Below are 25,424 nucleotides of genomic sequence, written 5' to 3' on the forward strand. Positions count from 1 at the left end.
ACTATGTTAGATAAGCCTAATTGTTCAGTATTATAGGTGTCAATTTTTTGTTAAACATTAATAAAACAGTTTTGTATAAATTATTTTCTTGTACCTTTTTTTTTTATACCTATACATATTTTAAAATGAGTAATAATACTATATCAAATTCAACTTCAAATTTTCTCCAAGTTCCATCTACTGATGGAGATGCACCTCCATCGAGAAGGAGATTTGCTGGTATTATACCTATACGACGACATTCGACAGGAAGTAGACATACTAGTACTTCTCCAGAACCGCCTAGAAGACCTACAAGAAAATCAACTATTATTCCACCTATTGGACTTACAACGGTAAATTTTTAGAAGTATAAACTAAAGTATTTCTGTTATTTATTAAAAACTTCTATCTAACTTTTCTACTGTATATTATGCACCAGATCAGGCATTTATTTAATTTTTCATATATTTTAGTGTGTACACTTACCACTGTCGAACTAGGTAATATAATATATATTATAGGGTCTAAAATGTAATTTGATTATTAGTATTTTCTACTTATAAGTTAAATTATACTTAATCAATTATCAATATTAACCTTTATTAAAATGTTGTTAGTATATCAATAACATAGTTAATTATACAGTACAATACATTTTGAGTTAAAGTTTTGATTAATATAATAAAATATAAATAACAGTTGCAATTACATTACTTATGTTTTCATTATTCTTAAATAGGCTATTTTGAAATAAACTAAAAAATTCTTAAAAAAAAAAATGTATTATAGTCATAATTTTATTTGAATTAGGTATAATTTAGAAAAACAATAATTTATTGATACCTATATAATTTGATTACCTAGTAATAAATAAAATTTAACTTTCTAATTTAAAATTAGTAATATCTATTCATCTAAAGAGCTGTGGTTGGTGAACATATACATAATAAAAGTATTTCAATTTATTATTATTAAATATTATATATAGCCTATAAGCTATAATGCTACCTATCTATAATAAACACTAAAACACTATATTATTTAAATCCATGCTTAAACTTGAATAGCCAAATAGGTATCTATGTATAACATGTTTCGGTGTCAACTGGCTAACATGTTACTTAATTGTTTGTAATCTTATATGAATAATGTTGTGATGTTTATCTCAGTAAAATTGATTTAGTAGTCGTTTAGATATTATCATTGTTAGAATATGCATGAAAAAAAAAATAAAAATGAAGAAATAAATGATTAGGTATTACTCATCATAAGTACCTATCGTACAATTATATATTTTAATTTTATCTAAAAATGTACTATGAAAGTATGAAATATTCATCATTTAATTGGTAGATATTTTGGTAAAAATTATGATATATTAAGTTTTCTAAATAGGTACTAAGATTTCAACACAAATCAATATTTAATATGTTTGATTTAAAAATTATAGAGAATCAAGTGAAAATAAATGTAATTAAGTATTATTAAAAAATGCTATTTATAAAATCATAATAATATAACTTGTATTTACATAAAATATTTTTTTTTCCCAGTTATTCTAAATCCTTTAATACCACTAGTATACGCATATACAACTTAAAATCATAGATAAGTGTGTATGCAGTATGTACGTAGGTATTTACTCTGTGGTCTTAATTGCGATAATTTTTATTATTTGATAATCATAATTAGTAATATATTATAGGTAATATATTTTCTAAAAAGCGATAACCATAAATGCTACCTTGTCACTGTTACATTTGTAATATGTATACAAAAAAATAACCTTTAAATTATTATAAAAATTGAATAATATTAATTTAAGAATTTTATTATTAACTTCAAGTTATTTTCTCCCCCCCCCCTAAAAAAAAAATATGAAAAAATACAATTTGTGTACATTTATTAAACAGCAAAAAATAAAATATTTAGAACTTTTGATGAGCTCGTTTGGCAGCAAAAATATATTAATTCAATAATTATTATATATATCTAATTAAGCGGTGTATTAAATATTACTAATTAATTTAGTATTTTTGATCTTTCAGAGGGCGTCATACCCGCTGTGTTTTCTCTGTCTTACAAGTATGTAACATAGCAAATTTACTCTCAGCAGATCACGTTTAGCTCCGTCAGTTTAAAAATTAGAGTGAATCAACCTATTATGAAACTTGAGTCTTGATGGTAAGAAAATTATCTATGTTTGTATGTTGGTTTTTTACGATAGTTCAATTTTTTAGCAAGTTGTGCGTATATAAAAAAATAAATAATAGTAATAATAATAAATAATAATAATAATAGCGTAAATTAAAAATGCTCATAACTCACTTAAAAACTTAATAATCGCAAAAAACAAAAATACAAACACAGATAATGTTCTTACCATCAAGTTTCATAATAGGTCGATTCACTCTAATTTTTAAACTAACGGAGCTAAACGTGATTTGCTGAGCATAAATTTGCTATGTTTCATACTTGTAAGACGGAAACAACATATGCGGGTGTTACGGCCTCTTAATTTTCGTTGTAAAGTATGATTTTACTTTGTTTTGTATTGAAAAAGACTGTTCGTACAGATGTGCGGTAGGTCTGTGAATGTATACTAAAAAATTTCCAACCCTACTGTCTTGCCACGGGGGGAGTTGCCACATTGCCCAATGCCCACAACATAAGCCCCTGTTCACTGGATAGCATAGTAATAACTTTACAAGTAACGACTGTTAGTATCTACAAAAACAAATATTAACTATTGATTTTACTTAAAAAGTTCTTGAATTTTAAATTTGAGGTTGATAATTTAGTAGATAATATATACTAGCCACTAGGTATGTTGATTAGGGGATAGGAACTTATTCATTGGTATAGTTTGTAAAATTAATTAGGTAAGCAGTTTTGAAAGTATGATTATTTTGTACAACAAGGACCGGAGTCAAAGGATTTATCAAGCATGCTCACGAAATTCTTATTTTTGGGATTTTAAAATTCTTATAGGCAGGTATTTACAAAAACTTATTTTTATATTACATTAAGAGCAGTGTCCCATCGCTATACATTTATTAATATAAAATTTGTACTTTTTATAATGAGAACCAACCTTTTTTACTGTAAGTTATTAAGTAGATGATATTTCTTAAAACATTTGGCGTATGTAAATTAAAATTCAATGTAGTAGTTGCTTATTTTAATATATTAAAATGATTGAACGTATATAGTCATATAGCCATAAAGATACAATATATTATTTTATGTTACCATTGTTACCTATAGTACTATCGTTATTACAAAACCTATTAATTTTTTGTTATTTTCACTTTTTTAATAACAACATGCATTTTTACTTCCTTATTTCAAAGCAGAATATTTTTCGGAGTACTTCGATATAAACAAGTCGAATTTTATACGAGTACTTTACGAGTTATAAATACCCATTTAAGTTTAGATGAGTAGACGAGTGGATTGGTGGATAACTATACCTACTTTGTTTTTCTAAACTTTAAATAATATACTTTTAATTAATAAACTATTTGTCCGAAATTTGATTTTAATAGTTTGTAATATTCCGAATAATATAATAAATAATATACTTAATGATAATAATAATAATAATAATATTTTCTTTTTAAATATACAATTAAAAAGGTATTTTATCATTCAAAAAATTAAAAATTTAAAAATTATTTAAAATATATTTTATAAAAAATCTTGTTTTTTCTAAAATAATGAGTGTTCTGTATTTAATGAATCACTCTGTATGTAGGTTCTATTACTACGGATAAATTATTATAGTCCTATTAATCTTCAATTTTTCTTGCTTGAAAATTATTTTTTAAAATCTGTATCTTGGTTTTATTGTATTCTTATAGTTTAAAAAAAAAATGATTTAATATCAATAGCTGATTATAGTAATTACTGTAATTTTTATATCATCTATACCCTCATATTTGGAGGTATTGCAGGGTATTTATTTATGCTCAGGATTGTTAAGATTATTAATATCAAAAATTGATCAAGATTGCACTTTGGCTTAACTATAATTTTTCCACGCCAGTTAAAAATAATGATTTTTTTTAATAATTAAAATTATTGGTCTTATTGGCCAGGTATCGGCAACTTTGGTCATAATAGCTGTGGTAGGTATGTTATTACTTATTCAGCATTATTATGTGATATATTAAAAAATGATGTAAATACGAATAAAAATTTAAATAACTGAAGTACAAATTTATTATTATTAGGTACATCTTAGTATACTGTACACAATATTCATAACATATTAGATCATCAGATGTAAATTTAAAGGTTAATTTTTTTTGTAATAATTTTATAATAAAAAATATATTGCCCAGCTAAAAATCGTTGGCCTAGTTAATAGCTATTAGTGTTAGTACCTATATCTTTTAAAAAGTTTAAATGACGATCAGGACCGGATTTAGACTTTTAAGGACTAATATATTATTTACTATTACAATTTAAATTGTAAAAAAAATAGGTAGTAGATGCACTTTAAAAATATTGTTTCTCAATCTTTTTTGTCTACATGCAATGGCGTATTTAGGATTTTATCTACGTGTGTACTACACTACTACTTACACTTAAATCAGTTAAAAGATTGATTTTAAATTAAATTTAAAAACAAATTATTCAGAACTATTTAAAAATAATTCTGTGTTATATCATCAGTGTTAATTTATATCTAGATAGAGTATTGAGATACAAATTAAGTACCTACAACTTATATCAAGATAAATAAATAAATTAGTATCTATTTGATAACTAAGTTTTACATTATGGAAATTTACATAAATCTCGTTATTTTATGTACCTACTAACTACTTGCAGTGGCGTATACAGGGGGAAGTTTGGGGGTTCAACCCACCCTCCCGAAATAATTTTGAGTAACGAGGAAAAAATTGTTTTATTATGTTGCGACACAATTTGTATTGCTATATTTTGTAAGCCCCGAAAATTGCGGCAAAATAACTAAAATCGGTACTGATTCTTTGATTAAATATCTAATTTTGTTAACATTTAAATTTAAATTGTCTATAAGAAAAATTGATATTATACAGTTGTTAGATGTTTTAGATATACGATTGTCGATTAACTACTTACTTATGAAAAACATTGTAATTCATTTTTAAATCTTAGGTATGAATATTAATTTTTTTATTAAACAAAACAATAATTTACAAATTTTTGTGATTTTGTCAAAATTCTAACTTTAAACATTCATAAGAAGTATTTTTTACTTTTGAGTATTTTAATAATTTTCTACCAAAAACTATCCTTAATCGAAATATGTAGGTACGAGATACCTCAAACAGTGAAAAATGACTGAAAAACACGTGTCATTGTAAAGTTATTATACATTTTAGATGTATAATTTCAAATTAAATACATTTTGTTTGTATTTAATGTTAAACAATTACAATCCGTATGGGGCAAGGGGCACTGATTGAAATCCATTTGGTTACCCTTAAATTTTTTTTTTTTTTTGTTAATTGATCTATCAAAGTATCAATAAATAAACATTAAAAAATACTAAAATAAATCGTCATTCTTTTTTTGTAATTATTTGCGTGCAAGGTGCAACCTTAAAATATAGATCATGCATACGCATATCAGACAGATGATTATTATACAATATTTTAAGTTGATAATTTGAAGAGACTGGAAAACATATGTTGACCCTCGTCCAATGGTCATTGTCCAGTGTTTTTTTTATATCAGGCTATCATCAATTTTACTTTACTCTTTAAATTGTCACATACTCACATATTTCCGTAAAATAATAGTCATAGGATAATTATAGTTGTTAATTGCAAATATGCGTCAATGTATCAATAACAATTTATACTGGTGATTTTAGTGCGATCTTAAAATATTAGGTTGTACCGATATTGGAAAATGGAATCAACACTAACTGTGAGTTTTATTTTATTGAAAATGTTATTGTTTTAATCTATACAAATATACAATATTATTTAAAATATAGTAGATCATTAACCATTATATTTATCTACCGCCCTCTTTAAGAAACGTATTTAATTAACAAAAAAATTAATTCAAATTATAATACTTTTTTTCTTTACATTCATATAGGTTTAATAATCTATGTTATAAATTGATCGGTCAGAAAAATTTGTTGAATAAAACAAAACAATGTTTTCAAACAATGTTTATTACCCATACTTGTTTCATTCAATCATATTCAAGTAATTCTTTATTCCTGTTTTTTTTTTTATTTATTCAATTATTACTGCTTCATAATTTACCTACTCTTCTTCAATCTCGTAAGCATATTTTAGAATGAAAATAAATAGCATTTTAAATCGTAATATAATATTGCGGATTTTTTATTTAAAATGATTATTATTAGTTATTAATTTTAAATTTTATATATTTTTTATAGATGTACTATATCATTATTACATTGGTGATTTGAATATAAATCTTTTTAATCAATGTTAAATAACATATTTTGGATAATAATTAATGTAATACAGTTAACTGTTATTAACACAATTTCTCTCAATGCCTTCTAATTTAATATTCACAATTCATAATATACAAATATTTAGGTACTAACTACAATACATTAACTATTTTGCATTATGCATTTTAGCATTTATATATAACTAAATGTGAAGTTGAATATATAAATAATATGTAGTTAAATATTAAAAATTAATGTTAAGAAATAAACCTATAGTAGTATACATGTGGTAGTAGAATTGTTTATTGTATTTTGAAATAACTATTTACACAGGGTCTTCCAAATTTTGTGTACAACAATTGAGATGATCTGTGTAATAATGAATATAATGTAATATCCATATTATAATTATATATATAATTCCCATATTTTTGTCACATAATATTTGGAAGATTCTATAGTCTGTACATAGATTATACAAATTAAATTATATTATTATTATGTGTTGTCGATTTGCAAATAAAAGATTTTGGTTTACAATTTTTGAATATAAATAAATACAGTAATATGACGACGAAAAGGTAAAAAATAAATATTAATTTATGGACTGGTATGCCCTAATGCTTATGAATTATAATACCTAGATTAAAATAATTTTATGAAATAAGATCAGGGATGGACAATATATACTTGAAAAAGTAGCCATTTTGCTATATAGTCAGAAGTGTATAGGTAATGTACTAAAGAAATTAACAATAATATAATTTATATAATATAATTTATTTATATTTATATTTATGATTGGAAAATACATCAACCCTATACAAACAATTGCAGTGGCATTCTTAAGGTTCTTCATTAGGGAGAGGGATATGTAAATTAATTGCAAAGTAGGCATGTTGCTAATAATCAAGAAATTATTCAATGGGGGTAGATATTATACCTAACATGATACATACACTTAGATTTAGGCTGGTGTTTACCCTTTTGATATGACACTTGGGCACAGTATTTGGTTACAGTTATAGAATATATCAGAACAATAGTGAAAGTTCTCAGTTTTAAAAAAGCCGGTGCCCCAGTTTGTGTTTCTGAGTTGTTTTATTTTAACATGCAGCACCCAGTCTTAGCTACTTTATTAGTTAGATGGTTATTAAATGAGTGTCTTGTTAAGGGTGAGATTTATATATATTTTAGGTCAGGTTTATGCTTTAAAAAGACGTCTCACCTGCATGTGTTGTCTCCTTCTTACAAACGTACAACATAGTAATAGTCTTATTAAAACAACTACCACCTACATATACTAATCTCTTGAATGGCTAATATGATTTTAATATAAAGCCAGATTAATTTCTAACCATTTTAAGTATTACTGTACAGTGTTATGCACAAGGTTATTTAAAAATACTACTATTAAAACAAATAATGTGTATTAGTATTTAAAATATGACTGATATTTAATAATCAATTACCAATATTTTAGAATCAAGATCCATTACTGAGATTAAGAGTAGTTGCTGGTCATTCACTTGCAAAGAAAGATATATTTGGTGCAAGGTAAGTTATATATTTTGTATTTTATAGTTGTTAAATTAAATATTATTTAATTTTAATTTTACTTATTTACATTTTTTTTTTTTTTTAGTGATCCTTATGTAAGGATTGAATTGAACACTATTGCTGGAAATGTAGCAATAGACTCAGTGTTAACTAAAACTAAAAAGAAGGTAAATAACACATATTATATAATTTTTTTTTTCATAATAATATATGTTATTCTTTGTTTATTGATTACTGTAAATCTGAAAATATTATGAATCTAAATGTTAAAATACATTAAGATTTAAGATCTAAATTCAACTGATAGGCACATTTATGTTTGGCAAAGGTGGATTTAATGAAGTTATTTTAATATATTATGGATTTCCTAGTTAGGTTGTTTTTATTTTGTTGATATATTTTTATTACTAGGACATATTTTAATTTTTCAGACCTTAAATCCAGTTTGGAATGAAGAATTTGTGTTTCGGGTAAGTAAATTATTGTATATTTTAGTATAAATGTAAATGCAATTAATAAAAAACTTTCATTAGGTCAAAACAGAGTAAATTATTACTTCACTAATTTAAACTATGTTTTTAATATTATTTCGGGTGATATAGGTTTCTATATCTAAACTTTAAATACTTATAACTCATAAACAACTAATCTCTAAATTCGATTTTAATGTATCAAAATACTCAGAACATTTTTCTGCTTTGGAATATGAAATTAAAACTATATTGTCATTCAAAAAAGTAAAAAACTTAAAAAAATATAATTTTTTAATAAAAACGTTTTTTAACAATGAAACTATATAAAAATCAAAATTTTATATATATTTATAATTTAAGCATAATAATGGGGTGAGTATGCTTAAAAAATCACCTTGTATATTAAGTAATATACAATAACTAATGCCAATTATATGAATAATCATAAAACATTTAATTGATTAATAGTGAGTTAATGGTCCCTTGGCTGTAATTTATGACTGGTCCATTAAATCAATTAATTTTTTTTGAATAAATAAAATAAAATTTTTAAAATGGTATTTAATGCTGTTTAGCATTATAGTTGATTATTTTACTATAAATAAATAAGTTTTTATTTTATAATTACCACTTAGTAAACATTTCTATAAAATAGAAGTTGTTAATATCTAACTTCATCGACATATTTCAGGTCCGTCCACATGAACATAAATTAGTTCTGCAAGTATTTGATGAAAATCGTCTCACAAGAGATGATTTCCTAGGAATGGTTGAAGTACCATTGAATAATGTCCCAAAAGAAATAATTGGCAGAAATATATGTAGTCTTCAATATATATTAAAACCTAGAAGGTTTGTTGAGTTTAACTTGAACATAGGAATTTAAATTTAAATCATTATAATTAAATTTAAATATTTATAATATTTTTTTTAGTGCAAGATCAAGAGTAAAGGGTTATCTTGAGTTATATTTGGCTTACGTTCCAGAACATGAACCTGGAACTTCTGGTCGTTTGTCTGCAGATGGCGAATGGGAAATGATTGAAAATGCAGAAGTTTTAAACATTTCTCACACACCCTCTGTAAGAAATTAATTGAATACATTTGTGTTCTATCTATAATTACATATATTTTATTAGTCTTATACACCAAATGTTATTGAGCCTCAAGGAGTTTTACCTTCTGGGTGGGAAGAGCGACAAGATGCTAATGGGAGAACTTATTACGTAAATCATTTGGCTAGATCTACTCAATGGGAAAGACCTACAATAACGTGAGTTAAATATTGAAATATTTGTATCAAATATTAGAATAATTATTTTAGTCTTTAGTATGTTTGATGATAGTAGAGCTACAAGGTGTGTGTTTTCTTACCACCAAAGTTTACTAAAAATAACTTAAATTTTGTAAATCATTTTGTATTCTGTATTTTAAGTTAAGTATTTTAAAAATAATTTTTTTTTAATCCGTGCTTCTGATTATGATTGATATACAGTTAATTTTTTTCATTATTTTAGAGATCTACCTGATGCAAATACAATTCAAAACTTGGCATTAGCAGCTACAGAATTTGAAAGAAGATATCATATCAGTGTAGATACTCCAGAAACTGATAAAGGTGATCCTACTCGTAAAAAGGTAAAAGTTATTATTGAGATCATTATTTATAAAATGTATTTATTTCTAATATTAAGTAGCATGTTATCTCATCTATATTTTTTAAATGTAAATATAATAATTATTGTACAAATAAATACAAAATATTGAGTCCAGGTGTTTGGAACTCGCCTTATTTCTATGCATAAAATAGTAATGTAAACTATTATTAAAAATTTCTAAACATTACTTAGAACTAAAATTTTCTTAAAACTTTTTAGTAATTTTCATTTATTGACAAAAAAAAATTGAGAAAAAAAAACCTGTTCTAAATAAGGATTTTCTAGTTAAATTAAATTTTGGGATCTATTTCACTTTTTCATTTTTAAATCTTGAGTGAACATTTTATTTATTATGTTGAACAGGGATGGTCAACTGGCATACTGCGTATCTTTTTTTATTTGATGACTCCTGTTACATTTTTTAATTAGTTTATTCAATTTTAGTGTTTTTTTTGTATTTTATTGTATCATGTTTTTTAACATTAAAACATGTTGTAAATATAAATAAATAAATATAAAAAGTAAATATTATATTTAATTGACCTTTGTTACTTTACTCTGGCTGTTAAATTTTAAAGTTCTATAAATTGGCCTTCTGGTAATTATTTTGAGTTGCCCATCATTGATGTAGAATAAAATGTTTATCCCATATTTTTAGATAATTAAATTTATTAGAAGTCCTTAACAAATGATATCAACTAATTGTATATATAACATAATCTAATAATTGTTTAAATGATGTAAAATCATCATATCTGTTTTTAATTTGTATAATTTAAATTTTTAATAAGCAATAGTATATTTTTAACTTTTTATTTAAAATGCATGCTACTATGTTGCCATTGTATATATTGCATGTTAAAAGGCTGTCCAAAGTGATGCTGATGATGAGAGCGATGAAGGTTATGAAGAATCAGATCCACTTACTAACATTGATCGTCGACTTTCCAGTATATCAGCAACAGCCGATCAGAATCAGGTATGCCTGATGTTTGGTTGTATTTCCATATTGATTTTTTGGGAAATAATACTTTGTTATATGGTCTATGTAGAATTGTGTTATCTTAAATTCATTTAGATATATGTATTATTATTTTTAGCAAATTACATAAAGCTAAAACTATATTTGTATTAATATTTCAGAGTGATCAGGTCGATTCAAATGAACAAAGTAGTACCACTATAGTTCAAGAAGATATTCCTGAAGGATCTGATGGTCTGCCGAAAGGATGGTCTATGCAAGTCGCTCCTAATGGTCGAACTTTTTTTATTGATCATAATACAAGAGCTACAACTTGGGTTGATCCTAGAACAGGTAGAGCAAGTTCTATGCCTAATCAAAGCCAACCACCAGCGGCTGATCGTGTTGTATCTACATCAGCTTACAATGATGAATTAGAACCATTACCAGAAGGATGGGAAGAAAGAGTTCATGCTGATGGAAGAATATTTTTTATTGATCATAGTAAGAATACTATTTTTAAAATTTTTAATCCAAGTATTAATTTCTGAAGACAAGGAATATTATGGGGCTTACTATATTTTTTTTTGTGTTGTGTAAATAGTATTATGGCAAGATTGTTGAAAGTCACTAGAAATTAAGTTTAGATAGTTGTAAAGCTAATTTATTAATTAACTTTTCTAATGCTTTTAAAATTATTGAAGATTTTTTCCATAATTGAGTTTTTTAATACAATCATTTTGTCTAATTATTGTATGCGATAATTGCTAATGTGCAAATCACTGAATACATATTTCTTTTAAAACAATTTTCTTTTTTATGTGGTTATCAATATAAGATTTATTAAATAGGTTAGTGTACCTTCAAAATGTGGTTAGACTGGTAGAAAAATATAATACATTTTAGTTATAACTAAAGTTAGGCACTCTAAACCACTTAAAATAATGAAAAATGTTAAAACATCATTTACAATCAATTAAATTAAATTTGATGTTTTCATGCAAATAATTTAAATAGTCAATTTATTAATTTTAATTCAAAACAATTTGTAAATGATACTAATTTTATATTAATATTTTTATTTAGATACAAGAACAACTCAATGGGAAGATCCTAGATTAAATAACCCCAAGATCGCTGGTCCTGTAAGTTTTATTTTATTTTATTTTATTTCATATAATTTAACAAAAAAAAATAATACAATTTAAATATTTTAAGGCGTTACCTTATTCTCGAGATTATAAAAGGAAGTATGAGTCTCTCAAAACAAGACTGAGTAAAATGGTAAGTTAAGTTAGTCATTAAACGCATTTATTTAAATCCCAACAGTTATATTATAATAGATTATTTTCATCATAGATTATTTTGATACCTTGAATTTTTTTTTTGTTCCTTTGACTTCAAGATATAAATATCAACATATTTATTTTATTAATCCATACCATAATTATTAGGCTCATGGGCCACCTGCTAAAATGGAGATTAAAGTACGACGATCAAATATACTTGAAGATTCATTCCGAATTATTAATTCTATGCATCCAGATAAATTAAGAGCAAAATTATGGGTTGAATTTGAACAAGAAGTTGGCCTTGATTATGGAGGTCTAGCTAGAGAATGGTTTTTCTTGTTGAGTAAAGAGATGTTCAATCCATATTATGGCCTTTTTGAATACTCAGCTATGGATAATTATACATTACAAATAAATGCTATGTCAGGATTATGTAATGAAGAACATCTTCATTATTTCAAATTTATTGGAACTGTAGCTGGTATGGCTGTTTATCATGGAAAATTATTAGATGGTAATTATTACAAAGATAATATTGTTTTATATTTATGATATTTAAAATAAATATCTTTATATTATTTTGATTTTATAGCATTCTTCATACGGCCTTTTTATAAGATGATGCTGGAAAAACCCATTGAATTGAAAGATATGGAAAGTGTAGATTCAGAATATTATAATTCACTTTTATGGATTAAAGAAAATGACCCTTCTGAATTAGATTTAACATTTTCACTTGATGAGGATAGTCTGGGACATACATCTCATAGAGAATTGAAACCTGATGGTGCAAATATTCACCTAACACAAGAAAATAAAGATGAATATATAAGGTAAGCTTATAAATAATATTTATTCAATTAAAAAGGGTTAATGATATAAAAATCCTAATATTTTCTTTCTATGCTGATTAATAAAGTTTATACATTATTAATATGGAATTTGTTTATTGCATTTAGTTTAGTGATTCAATGGAGATTTGTATCTCGTATACAAGAACAAATGAATGCTTTTCTACAGGGTTTTGGTTCCATAGTACCATTAAGTTATATTAAAATATTTGATGAAAATGAAATGGAACTTTTAATGTGTGGTATTCAAAATATTGATGTTAAAGACTGGAAAGAAAATACTCATTACAAAGGAGATTATTCACCCAATAATATTGTCATTCAATGGTTTTGGAGGGTATGTACATTTAAACTAACTTATATATTTGTATGGAAAATAAAATATATTAATATAAAAACAATTAAGTATTAAATATATCTTAATTTGCAAGTTTCATATGAAGATAAATAGGAGAGTTTGAGAACGGCAAATGCTTGCAAGTAAAAATAATTTTCTTTGGATATACTCTAAAATGAGTGTAGTAAGAGATGAAAGGTTCTAAAAAATGATGCCATATTTGAAAATAGAAAAGTATATTATGATACTCTCTTAAAAATAAAATCACTGTTAATGTTAATATTTTTAGTATGAACAAGATTTGACTGGTGGTCTACCTGAAGGCTGAAATTCATAACATTCTCTTTTTGTATGGCAATTATTGTTAAATTGCTATAGTTACGTCATTATTATGATAAATGTCCATTTAATCTAAATAATATATAATGCTATACCAAATTTTTTTTTAACACATTTACTGCCATGCGACCGCTGTCTATATAAAAATAATTAGGTATTGATAATTTTTAGACCGCCGGCTGCCACATCATATCATTCGTAAGAGGCCATACGGCCGCGGGCTGCCGTAAATTAATTTAGATTTATATTATTAACTTTTCCGTGGCGCTACAATAATGATCTAGAAAATGTGCTGTGGCATAGCGGGAATAATTTTAATTTTTTGATGTAATAAACATAATTTTAACATTTTTTTGTATTTTTAATTTTTTTTTTCAAATTCAATAGTATATGTACAAGTTTAAAATGACACTAAAAAATGTCCTTAGCGTACCCATGATAATTATTCTTGTGGCCACATTGCAGTCGAAATGTTAGTTCTCTATAATTCTAAAGGCATGTGCATGATCTAAAGTATTTTCCAACAAGGGATCAAGATAATTTGTTGATCTTCTTTTGTTCACATTGATTCATTATTACGAGAAAATAACATTTGAAAAAAATTGTTATTATTTTCTCTAAACGTCATGTTATATCCTATAATTTTTTTCAAAAAAATTAAGATAACCATTTTATTTTCTTTAAAGATTTAATAAACATTCAATTTTAATTAGTAAACCTTACTAAGGTATTTTTATATTGGGTTTTTCATATATTATCTTAAAATTATTCCTGAGCTTTAACATACATGATAATATAATCATCTCATTTTTGTTTTCCCTTCATTACTCATAACAATATTTGTTTATATTTCTATCATTTAACTAGTGCTAAGCATTAATCTGTGATCATAAAAGTTGATATTATACTATGTGCTGGGGCTGTAAATCCATGTAAACGTCAACAATTGGTGAGACACTAACAAAGTATGCTATGCAAAAATAGAATAAATTGTAAATTATTATACATTGTATAATATTAATACTTATAAAATACAGTCAATGGAGAAAGGCATAATATTTCAGATTTTTTATTTAATATTTTGGCTTTGTTTCTATAACTACATACACTACTTACCACTAGCCTAGCCAAATAATTGTTGTAAATAGTATAAAATTATATTGTTAATGTACTAAGTCAATTTTGTAAGATTGTGAATTAGTATATTATAAATTATTCATTCATTTGTTGTAGGGTGTTTTGTCATTCAATAATGAAATGAGATCAAGACTTTTGCAGTTTGTAACGGGTACATCTAGAGTTCCAATGAATGGATTCAAAGAGTTATATGGAAGTAATGGACCACAATTGTTTACAATTGAAAGATGGGGCACCAAAGAAAATTATCCCAGGGCACACACCTGGTGAGAAGCAAAATTATTTAATATTATATTACCTATTTCAATTAATTTTTTTTTATATAGTTTTAATAGGTTGGATCTTCCACCTTATGAAAGCTATCATGAACTGAGAAACAAATTAATTAAAGCAATTGAAGGCTCACAAGGTTTTGCTGGAGTGGATTAATTTGAATTCTGAACAGTATATACAAATTATAGGAGTTACCTTCCTTACAAGAGTCTACCAAATGCAAATCTATGTTACAGTAACATTACCCCTCCAGTGATCACATGTGATATGACTATAACACTAGAGATAAATATAAATTTTTTTAAATAATAATCATTCCAAAATGTAATATTAAAGGATTGTAATGTTAGTATTATGATTTTATATAACTGTAAGAACAACATTTTTATGTCGCTTTTATTAGCGATGGCAATATATTTTTATAGATTTTTTTTTATTATTTTTATTGGGTTGAATTCATCATCAGGGTAGTTTAGAATAGCTATCAGTTGAATTTCTATAGTGTATATACATTTATAATTATTCATTTTTGTGTGACTTACAAGTTACAATCACCAGTTTAATTATAAAGACTTATTTGCTAATAAAATCTTAAGTTCTGTTATGTCCTGTTTTTAAGATGTGCAATTTTAAAAATCATATTTCTGTATACAAAATAATTATTTTTATTTATTTTACAACAAAAAAATAATAAAATATTTTTAATTGTTGATATATTACTGATTGGAATTTAGATGGAGGATCTGAACTTCTTGGCCTATAAATATTATACTCTTTTTCTCAGATTAGACTTATGAATTTTAATTGAACATATTTTAAATATTTAATATTAAGCCAAAGAAAGAAATGCAAATATTAAATAGAAATTGTGATTCATAAATAATATAAATAATTTTCAAATGGCAATTATTGTTTAAGAGAAGTATGTATTAGTAGAATACAAAACTAGTCATCGGGACAATTTGCATTTTACCAAAACAATTATTTGAACCTTGTAACTTATCATGTTTATCTAAACAGTATTCAAACGGTTAGTAACTTGTGTATTTAATTTAGTAATTGTTAGTTGCATTATATGAAGAAAACATTGCTGAGTAAAATAATATTTATTCCATTTTTATTATAACTATTTTATTTTTTAAATTGTTTATCATAAAAATTTGAAAATTTTAGTGATCCTGCATTTTTCAATATGTAATAGTGTTTTATAAAATTATTGTTATTATTTGTATTTTTTTTCTGAAGTATTTTTATACTTCATATTTATTATATATTTTTTTTTATTTTTGAACGAAATTATCGTTTTTATAAATAATATACATTTATGGTGTCACAATTATTTGTACCATGTGACTTGATTGATACTTTTTGTTAAATAATTGTACTTAAAGAAAACAAATTATATTCATAAACATACACAACACTTGTGTGAACCAAATTTATTATAAATAGTACCAGACTACAGAAATTGCACTGTCCTGATAAAGTTTTAAATATTTACTTAAATTCTAATTATTTTACGGATATATTTATGTTATTTATAAAGTGACAGAAATTTCAATTAAGTGAGCAAAATGATGATATATTTTATACACCTAATATGTACTATATTTTTTATTATTATTGAAGTTAATAATGTATAATATACACATTAAAGAACTAATCAAATATTATGTTTATTTTGTTTTTGAATAAAATGTACAAAACTCAAGGCTATTGCTTGTTTTATTGTTGTAGTCCTAAAAACTCATATACTCTAGTTTCATAACTATTAAAAAATATTTCTTTTCATTAAAGTATTTTATTATTCACTTGAATATATTTTTGTCTCTTAAAATGTATTAAATAGTATGTTAGTTAGCATTTTGTAGTTACGATATGTTGGCATTAATTAGGTGGTGAAGTTCCATGAAATATTATGAAAATAACTTCTAATTTCAGTGATCTACATAGACTAATTCATTGAGTGTGACGCATGTATAATTAAAAAAATACATACTATTTTTAGAATGGTTCAGTCTTACAGATGCAACTTTTTTTATTCAATGATTTTATACAAACTATTCATCACTATGAATATCACAGCTCCAAATTTAATTTTTCTTTTAGTAATTGCATGTAATGTCTGTTTATGTTTTTTTTACTGCAAAACAACTAGCTTTTATAACACCATTATTGGATTTTCGACAAATACCAAGAATCTACATTTTGCCTAATTTTTCAAATAATAATTGTATTAGTTACCAATACAACACTGCATTATGAGTGGTGTACAATAAGAATACCTAAACATGTAATGTAGAAGTAGTAGAACATATATTTTTAAACATTTAATAAAAAAAAAACTAATTGATTAAAAATACTTGATACTTTGATAATTTTTTTCTTACAGCTGGAGTACTTACTTGAAGTTCAGAAAATAGAAATTCAAAAACTAGCAATAGTAGAAAATGTAAACTGTAAGTTACTAGTTAGTGCATTTTACTTTAACAACTAGCAAATTTGCTTTACTTAACATTTTAACTCTGAAACAATATATTATATAAAAACTGAAATAAATTTACTTTATTAAAATACAATTTTAACATATAAATAGTATATGGTATTATGATAAATAAATAGATAATATTTATTAGATCAAGTATGTTAATACCATGAGCTAAATAATAAATAGTATAAAAATAAAATGAACATATAATTTTGTTATTTAATACTAATTGTTTACATTAATATTAAGTAATTGTGTAACAATCTAACCAGCTTAAAAATAGTGATGGTTAGTGCAATGTATATCAGTAAATAACATGAACTAATGTAATGTATTTAAGTTTTTGTTAGTATTCAACATAATACAGTGTACTTAACAAAAAAGCTTAAAAAAGAATCAATTATTTTAAAACAAAAAAATGTATTTATAATTAATTTTTTTCATGGACATTGTACCTCAATGTGTTGTCTCCATCTTAACATATCTAATGTATAACATACCAAATTTCATGATCAGAAGCCCTAGATATTATTCTTACATTTAAATTAATTCAATTGCATTAAAAAATAATATAGTAAACTGGATTTTTTTGAACAAAACATTTGTTATATTATGCAAAGTAGTAAGACATAGACCATACATTTGGTACATTATTCTCATAGTAAAAAAAAAAAAAAAAAAATAATATACAAAATATTAACTTATTTATTATAATACTTCCTCAGATGAGATAAATTTTTATTATAACAGACAATTTACTGTAGATCATTAAATACAAAATTATACAATTAATATTAATGGACAGATCGTTATATTTCTAGTGGACGGATTCGTTTTTATTTAAAATAACTTAAGAAAATAAATGGTTAAAAGTTTTATTGATCATAAAAGTTACGTTCATGAGGAGGATACATTTGCATTACTAAATTTTTACTCTCTCTTCTTTGATCATAAGCAATTCGTGCATCCTGAAAAAATATAAAAATGTTGGTCTGTAGTGATTCAATAAATAAATAAATAAATATTCAACAAACCTTAAACAAATACCATGAACCGTATGCATGCACAAAACCTGATATAATAGCAATATAAAATGACCATGATAGGTGATTATACATAGGATACATGAGCCAATCACGTCTCCAACAGTTGAATGGAAACAGGATTACAGTAAAAAATATCAATATAGCTGAAAAAAATAAGAATTTATATTATAATAAAATCAGAAGATTTATGAGACATAATAAATATTTTCAACAAACTAGAAGATGTAGCCGCTAAGAAACATGCAGCCGATAGCATGTACTCATATTTAAGAACGAGACGTTGTGGATATCTTGTTATAACAGCAGCAATTATTGCTAATGTTCCAAGTGATAACAATATTGCTAAAGTCATACAAAGTTCCAAAAACAATAGCCATCCTTTTAAAACAAACATTGTAAATCATAAATATTTAACCGCAAAAAAAATGTATATAATTGTACTTGAACTATGATTTAATATCAATTATTACTAACCTGGTAATAGCCATTCTCGAATGACGTAATATTCTTCACTAAAAACTGTATTGCAGCCATCAAAGAGCTTTTCAAATTGATAATGAGGGTATCGGAAGTGGTCAAAACAATATGTCCATAAGCCCATGTGCTTAAAATTTATGAATGCTTCATCATATGATTCCAACCAATAAGGGCTATAAATATACATTTTTTATTTTTAAATGAGTAAACTTATAAGGTTGAAATATTTTTTTAAGTACCTTATAAATGCAATGATTAAAAGAAATCCTCCAATGTAAATGATAACACCAGCATCACTAATTAGTTCTAGAATAGTATAACATTTATATTTTAATTTCAAAATAATAATAATAGGATATGTACGTATTTTATTAAACATTATTTATTATCTTGAATTTTATCATTCAATCATTTAGTAATGATTTTATATCATTCAAGGCTTAAAATATGATAAAACTATACACTCATAATAATAAAAACCCTTGAATCAAATCCAACTAATATTAAATATGGGAAGAAAAAAGGTAGCAATAAGTTGTAATAAATGGTAAGTACTTTATTCAATAGCATAGTAATTCATCATACAATGTGAGACTTCTTTTCATGCTATCATCTAATTTGTTTACACATTTATTTGTATTACTTTTATTAATACATTTTACATGGTTGTTTTATAAATTGAATTTAGTCACTTTTTTTGTATATGTTATATAAATGTAGAAAGTGAAACAAAAATAATTTTTATATATTTTTTTATATGTGCAGTGAGCACACTACTTGATTGTTTGAATACTTAACCAATGTAGTTAGATACTGTTTGTATGAAAATTACTATCTTGGAATAAATTAGCTTATTAAACTCTTTAATAGTGTTACAATTGGTTATTGGTTACTAAACCAACAAACAGTTTAAACTGGACATTTTATTTTATTTTATTTTAATAACAATAACATATAAGTTATAAAATTATAAGTTGTGACAAGTAACAAATAAAGTTAAATAAAATAAAAGCTAATATTATATTTTGTGTATGAGAAATAGGGAAACAAAATAGTTATAAAATAGTTTGCACATGTAACAATAAAGTGATCAATTTTCATTATAGTTAGTGAGACTTAGGGATGTGTAGAGGAACAGCATGAAACTTAAAAATGAAACTAGGTGTAGCATAATCATATCAGATATATTTAGAGCAATTTATAAAAATCAATAGGGTTTTGATACAAGAAATATTAAGAAATCGGTTTGTTGCTTTTAAAGAGGTAATAATCATGTATCAAAATAATACAATGAAATATTCATCATCACTGAATACTAAGACACATAAATTCTGTAAAGTTAAGATAACAGTATTAATAAATATATATCAAAAAAGGCCAGTAAGGATAGATGATTAGCTTGTGGGATACCAGAAAACAATTTGTGGGAAGGCATTCAACATGAATTTTGATCCATTTATTTTTATCTGAAATCAAATAACCAAACCAAGATAAAATAAAACTAGCCCTAAGCCACAATGAGCAGTTACACTAAATAGAACACCTCAGTTTATATGTCTTTACAAAGTTTGGTGTTAAACCATAATATTTGTGTAATAAAATCTAATTCTCGAACTTACTAATTATCAGGTATGATTAAATGGTTTAAATACTATGGTACTAATATGATGAAGAACTTACTGGATGCTTTTGGATAGTCAATTTTGTCAGAACTCATGGTAATGGCTGATTTAAAATACTTAGATTATTACGGTGTTAAATATCAACAGTTATAATATTTAATAAAAAAAAACGTAGAAAAATAATAAACGAAAACTATATAAACATAGGAATTAAAAGTTAAAATTAATTAAACATTGTTAAAAAAAAAATTATTATTGTTTAAGCGTCATGAGCGTTAGTTTTGGTTCACGCCTTAGATAAGAATTTTGTTTATACATAATAAATATACCTACAATATCACAGAATATTACCACTGTATTAGACAATTATCATAGTTACTATTATTATGCTATTATGTCTTCTTTGAAAATAATCAGCTGTTTCTGTTATCAGATCGCTCAAATTTTATTTAATAACTTTTTTAGTTATCCTTCAATGCTTATACAGCTTATTGCTTAATTCGTTCACGTCTCTATTTCTTAATAATTTATTATTCATATTAAAATAATAATAAAGATCCTTATATACTTTAAGCAGTAAGTATTCCTCTGTTAATTTGTGTAAAATTTTATAATAAAAATAATTATATTTTTGAAGCAATGGGTGGCCATCACGAACCTGAAATCCAAATACCGGATTACAGAATATATAAAGTTGATAATGTGCCGGAACTTGTGAAGGTGAAGAATATTCTTGCTACCGAAGGTCTCAAAGATCCGTGGCTAAGGTAAAGTTGCTTTTAATTTTTAATAAATAGTTTTCGTTTTACATAGGTATTTTAGTATATTACCTATTAGATCTATAAACACATCTAGTTATTTGGATAAAAATATGGGGATATTACTTCTTTACATTGTATTTATATATTTTATAGTATATAGGTATATAGATATGTGCATTCAAATTGTTGGTCAACCTAGAGATAATTGATGTCCTAATTCTGGGATTGTCCACCTAATTTTTTTTATTGATAAGCCACATAAATTTCTTATAAATTCATAATTAAGAATACATTCTTAAAACAAAAAGTTAATCATTTTTTATTGTATCTAATTATAACTACACTGCTACACACACACACATAATATACCGTGTGGCTGCAGAAACAGGACACTATCATTACCTATCTATATTACCCTTTAAATATTTTTCAATTCTGTTTGTGCGCATGCACAACACAACTTTTTTTTTTAATAGTAACCCCTATATTTAAATATCATTTTTGAATTAATAAATTTTTTTCAAGTAATTTTGATCAATCAACTAAATTCTAAACTCAAAATTGGTAAAATCAGAGCTAGGTATAATTTAAAAAAAAATGTATTAAATTTGATTATTTTTTGTTGTTGTATGTATTTATTTGTTCTAAAGACCATGATACATTTACATTGTACATTTATTATTAAAGTAATAAAAATTATTTACTTTTTGTGAATTATTATTTTATTTTATTGTTACACATTATCAAAATACATAATTTATTTTAAAAATATGTATTTTTAGAAAATAAAATTCTAAATTTCTATTTTTTTTAACAATACTATACATTTTTATTTGCAATTTAAAAAATAAAATTACACTTGTGTAATCTATTGAATGAAAATTAAATACTGGAAACAACTACTCATGAATGTCTACTTCAATTCTAGCATGTACTGTATACAATGGAGTAACTTTTGAACAATTTATGTTTGCATTTTTTATAAATTAAATTGTAAAAAAATATATAGTATTGATAAAAAAAAAAAATCATTAAATAATGTCGACAGATGATTATTTGCAAGTTTACTCTAATAACTGTTTTAATACAATATATAACTAATGTCATTATGTTTGGTCTTTAGGAATGAAGTTTGGAGATATCCTCCAAGTAGCGGTAGTCGTTATCAACAATATTTCAAATGTTGGTTCCGTGGTAAACGCGGGCTTACAATTGCTTTTGGATTAGCAGCCTCTATTATTGCTGTGGAAAAAACCTATGAACATTTTTATCCACCAGTTCATCATCACAGAAAGCCTTACTTTCCATCATCCAGTGTTTAATTTAAGATAACAGTACCGAAATCAAAGGACTCCAATGACGTGTCCAGAGAAATTATTAAAATTTATAAAATTGCAGTGCTATGATCTTTAGTTTTAGTATAATTTGTTTGTATTACAAAAAAACCATTTATAAAAATATGTTTTATAAAATACAAGGATAAATTTAATTATCATGTATAATTCAAATGTGAACAGCATACATTTTGTGTCTCAACTATATTATTTGAAAAATGGTAGTAATATATAAAAAAAATGACAGCATGGTTTTTGTTTGTGTTATCTCTAGATGTTATAACTTAATATGATCATTGTTTTTTTTTTTTTTTATTTCTTTAATTAACTTATTTATAAAAATGAGTTATGTTCCAACTAAATAGTTAATTATTTTGAGGGATGAGGTGGCACCCTTTAATTTATAGTTTTCACTCTTTTGATTAAATTATTTAAATATGCATTGCTTATAGATAACACAATATTTTAATATTATATAGAAATTTTAATAAATATGGTAATCCAGAATTAGATGAAGAAATTAAAATATAGGTTCCTATTTAATAATTAAAATTTGATTATAGTTTCATTATAAAATAATAAATACCTACAGTCGAGTTGCAATAACTCGAAAGTTGAAGGGAAATTTCTAGGGGAATTAAAAAAAATTTGAGTTGTCAAGTTTTTTGAATTACCACGACTTGACTGTATAATGTTTAAAAATAATAATAGTAAATAATAATAGAAATTTGGAATGCTTATATTTAAATTCACCAAAAAGTTCAACAAAATGCAAACATTTTTTTTTTTAGCGAGTGTTAATTGACACAAAAGTTAATAATTGTTGAATTGATTTTAGGTGTATGAATAAAATATCTAAAAACCTATTGATTTTAAAATCTATACATGAGTTTTGTAGTTTGGTATTGCACATTGGTGATATGCACTAATACTTGAGAAATAAATATAAACTTATTCATTTTAAATTAACAATAATTTAATCAATAAAACATGTATAATTACATTGTTTATAATATAATATAATATAATAACATTGTAATGTTTCTCATATAATAACATTTAAAATTAACTTTATATTAAATTGGCGAAGTTGTCCTTTCTGCTACAATTATTTGAAAATAAGCAGTTCATCAACTACGCTATTTGATCGACCAAGTCCAATTTGCCTTGTTCCCAAGGCTCCCAACAATTTTTGCGACGAAGTTGCAAATTTGGTCCTGTTTTCATGATATTCTTTGGCAAAGTGCTAAATTGAATAATCATTAATTATATAACAAAGTAATTTAATAATACTTAATTAATTATAATAGACACAACACACAAACAGATTATTATTTTTTTTTACATTGGATTTTGTAGTTATCATTGGTCACTGGTGTTTAGTAAAACATTTATAATTTACTTACAACTTACATACTATTTATACTCTATTCTCATTTAGAAGTAACCTAACAGTTTTTGTTTCATACACATAACTATTTCTCCAACTTAATTATCCATCAGTAATATAAATATAGAACAATACTATGCCCATGTGTTAAAACCCGGGTCGCTTTTAATCATGAATGAAGTATAGTATTGGAATAATACTATAATGGTAGTTTGTTCCTTATTGTTGGGTAGAAAAGAAGTGTAAACAAATTAGCACATCTCATTATGCATGGTCCACTAACATTAAGTTATTTTAATCTAAATTATTGTTGATGGATTCTATTATATTCATCGATTAATGAAAATAGGTATTTACTATATAAGTAAAAATATTTATAAAATGTTTTTATGTATCATCAGTATAGGAATAACTAACTATTAAGAATCAATATTAAATTCTGACAAATCCAAAATGCAGTTTACAAGTAGATATCAAACACCTATCAATTGATAAATATAGCATTTAAATTTTTTTAATTCAATTTAATTTCAAACGATTTTAAATATGTTTTTAAAAAATCAAATATGGTTTTCGCCTAAGAATTTGTTTCTTGAATTTATATTCTTATAATACACATCTACAGTTATACAAGTATTTAAATACATTTAATAACAATCAGTAAATATGTAGAGTTTAACTGTTTGTAAATTATATTTTCCATTTAGACTTTTGACTATTTATGCAATTAGCCAACTTTCCAATTATATTTTATTATTTATGTTATTTATAACAAATATAAATTTAGAATTTTAACGGAAATTTTTTATTTAGTAGGTGGGTAAAATGTATAAAATTAGGTGAATCACAAATGACACATTTAGTATCTATTTTACAGTTAAAACTTGAAATGTTTACCTGTAATTTGTAAGAATTAAACATGGTTTTTTCTCTTTTCTTAATCATATATTCTGTGGGTAACAACCATCTATGTTCATGGCATTCTTCTGCTGATGGTCGTTTCCTAA

At 24.5% G+C, this 25,424-nt stretch overlaps 4 protein-coding genes across 13 annotated transcripts in view; 2 read left to right on the forward strand and 2 right to left on the reverse strand.

Annotated features, from left to right (window-relative positions):
* The first annotated feature begins 75 nt into the window (after nt 1–75).
* LOC113550637 (E3 ubiquitin-protein ligase NEDD4) lies at nt 76–16,922 on the forward strand. 2 transcript variants are annotated; one of them, XM_026952594.1, is made up of 17 exons: nt 76–335; nt 7,902–7,975; nt 8,064–8,145; nt 8,410–8,448; nt 9,143–9,303; nt 9,386–9,533; nt 9,591–9,724; nt 9,969–10,089; nt 10,975–11,088; nt 11,253–11,574; nt 12,157–12,215; nt 12,289–12,354; nt 12,525–12,876; nt 12,955–13,195; nt 13,322–13,550; nt 15,123–15,292; nt 15,353–16,922. In XM_026952594.1, exons 1-17 carry the CDS (start codon nt 126–128, stop codon nt 15,453–15,455), a joined length of 2,625 nt encoding a protein of 874 aa, XP_026808395.1. In that variant the 5' UTR covers nt 76–125; the 3' UTR covers nt 15,456–16,922. The 2 variants fall into 2 exon arrangements, with proteins under 2 accessions (XP_026808395.1, XP_026808396.1); XM_026952595.1 differs by lacking the exon at nt 76–335 and adding an exon at nt 5,716–5,907.
* A 1,726-nt stretch (nt 16,923–18,648) lies between these two features.
* LOC113557038 lies at nt 18,649–21,212 on the reverse strand. The gene is made up of 6 exons (XM_026962319.1): nt 20,991–21,212; nt 19,550–19,616; nt 19,308–19,483; nt 19,050–19,211; nt 18,822–18,976; nt 18,649–18,755 (listed from the first exon to the last, which is right to left on the reverse strand). Exons 1-6 carry the CDS (start codon nt 21,025–21,027, stop codon nt 18,663–18,665), a joined length of 690 nt encoding a protein of 229 aa, XP_026818120.1. The 5' UTR covers nt 21,028–21,212; the 3' UTR covers nt 18,649–18,662.
* A 157-nt stretch (nt 21,213–21,369) lies between these two features.
* Nucleotides 21,370–23,276, forward strand: LOC113557046 (NADH dehydrogenase [ubiquinone] 1 beta subcomplex subunit 3). The gene is made up of 3 exons (XM_026962330.1): nt 21,370–21,508; nt 21,570–21,699; nt 22,817–23,276. Exons 2-3 carry the CDS (start codon nt 21,572–21,574, stop codon nt 23,013–23,015), a joined length of 327 nt encoding a protein of 108 aa, XP_026818131.1. The 5' UTR covers nt 21,370–21,508; nt 21,570–21,571; the 3' UTR covers nt 23,016–23,276.
* Nucleotides 23,277–23,982: 706 nt separating this feature from the next.
* Nucleotides 23,983–25,424, reverse strand: part of LOC113558771 (obscurin-like) — a 56,801-nt gene continuing 55,359 nt past the window's right edge. For 6 of the 9 annotated variants that reach the window (XM_026964360.1, XM_026964353.1, XM_026964367.1 and 3 more), the window contains 2 exons: nt 25,315–25,420; nt 24,136–24,273 (listed from right to left, as the gene is read on the reverse strand). In XM_026964360.1, the coding sequence (XP_026820161.1) occupies nt 24,136–24,273; nt 25,315–25,420 (244 nt within the window). Of the gene's footprint in view, nt 24,274–25,314; nt 25,421–25,424 lie in introns of all 9 variants that reach the window. The other 3 variants (XM_026964347.1, XM_026964338.1, XM_026964307.1) reach the window with 2 other exon arrangements.

Source organism: Rhopalosiphum maidis, chromosome 4, assembly GCF_003676215.2.
Source record: "Rhopalosiphum maidis isolate BTI-1 chromosome 4, ASM367621v3, whole genome shotgun sequence".
Taxonomy (NCBI): Eukaryota; Metazoa; Arthropoda; class Insecta; order Hemiptera; family Aphididae; genus Rhopalosiphum; species Rhopalosiphum maidis.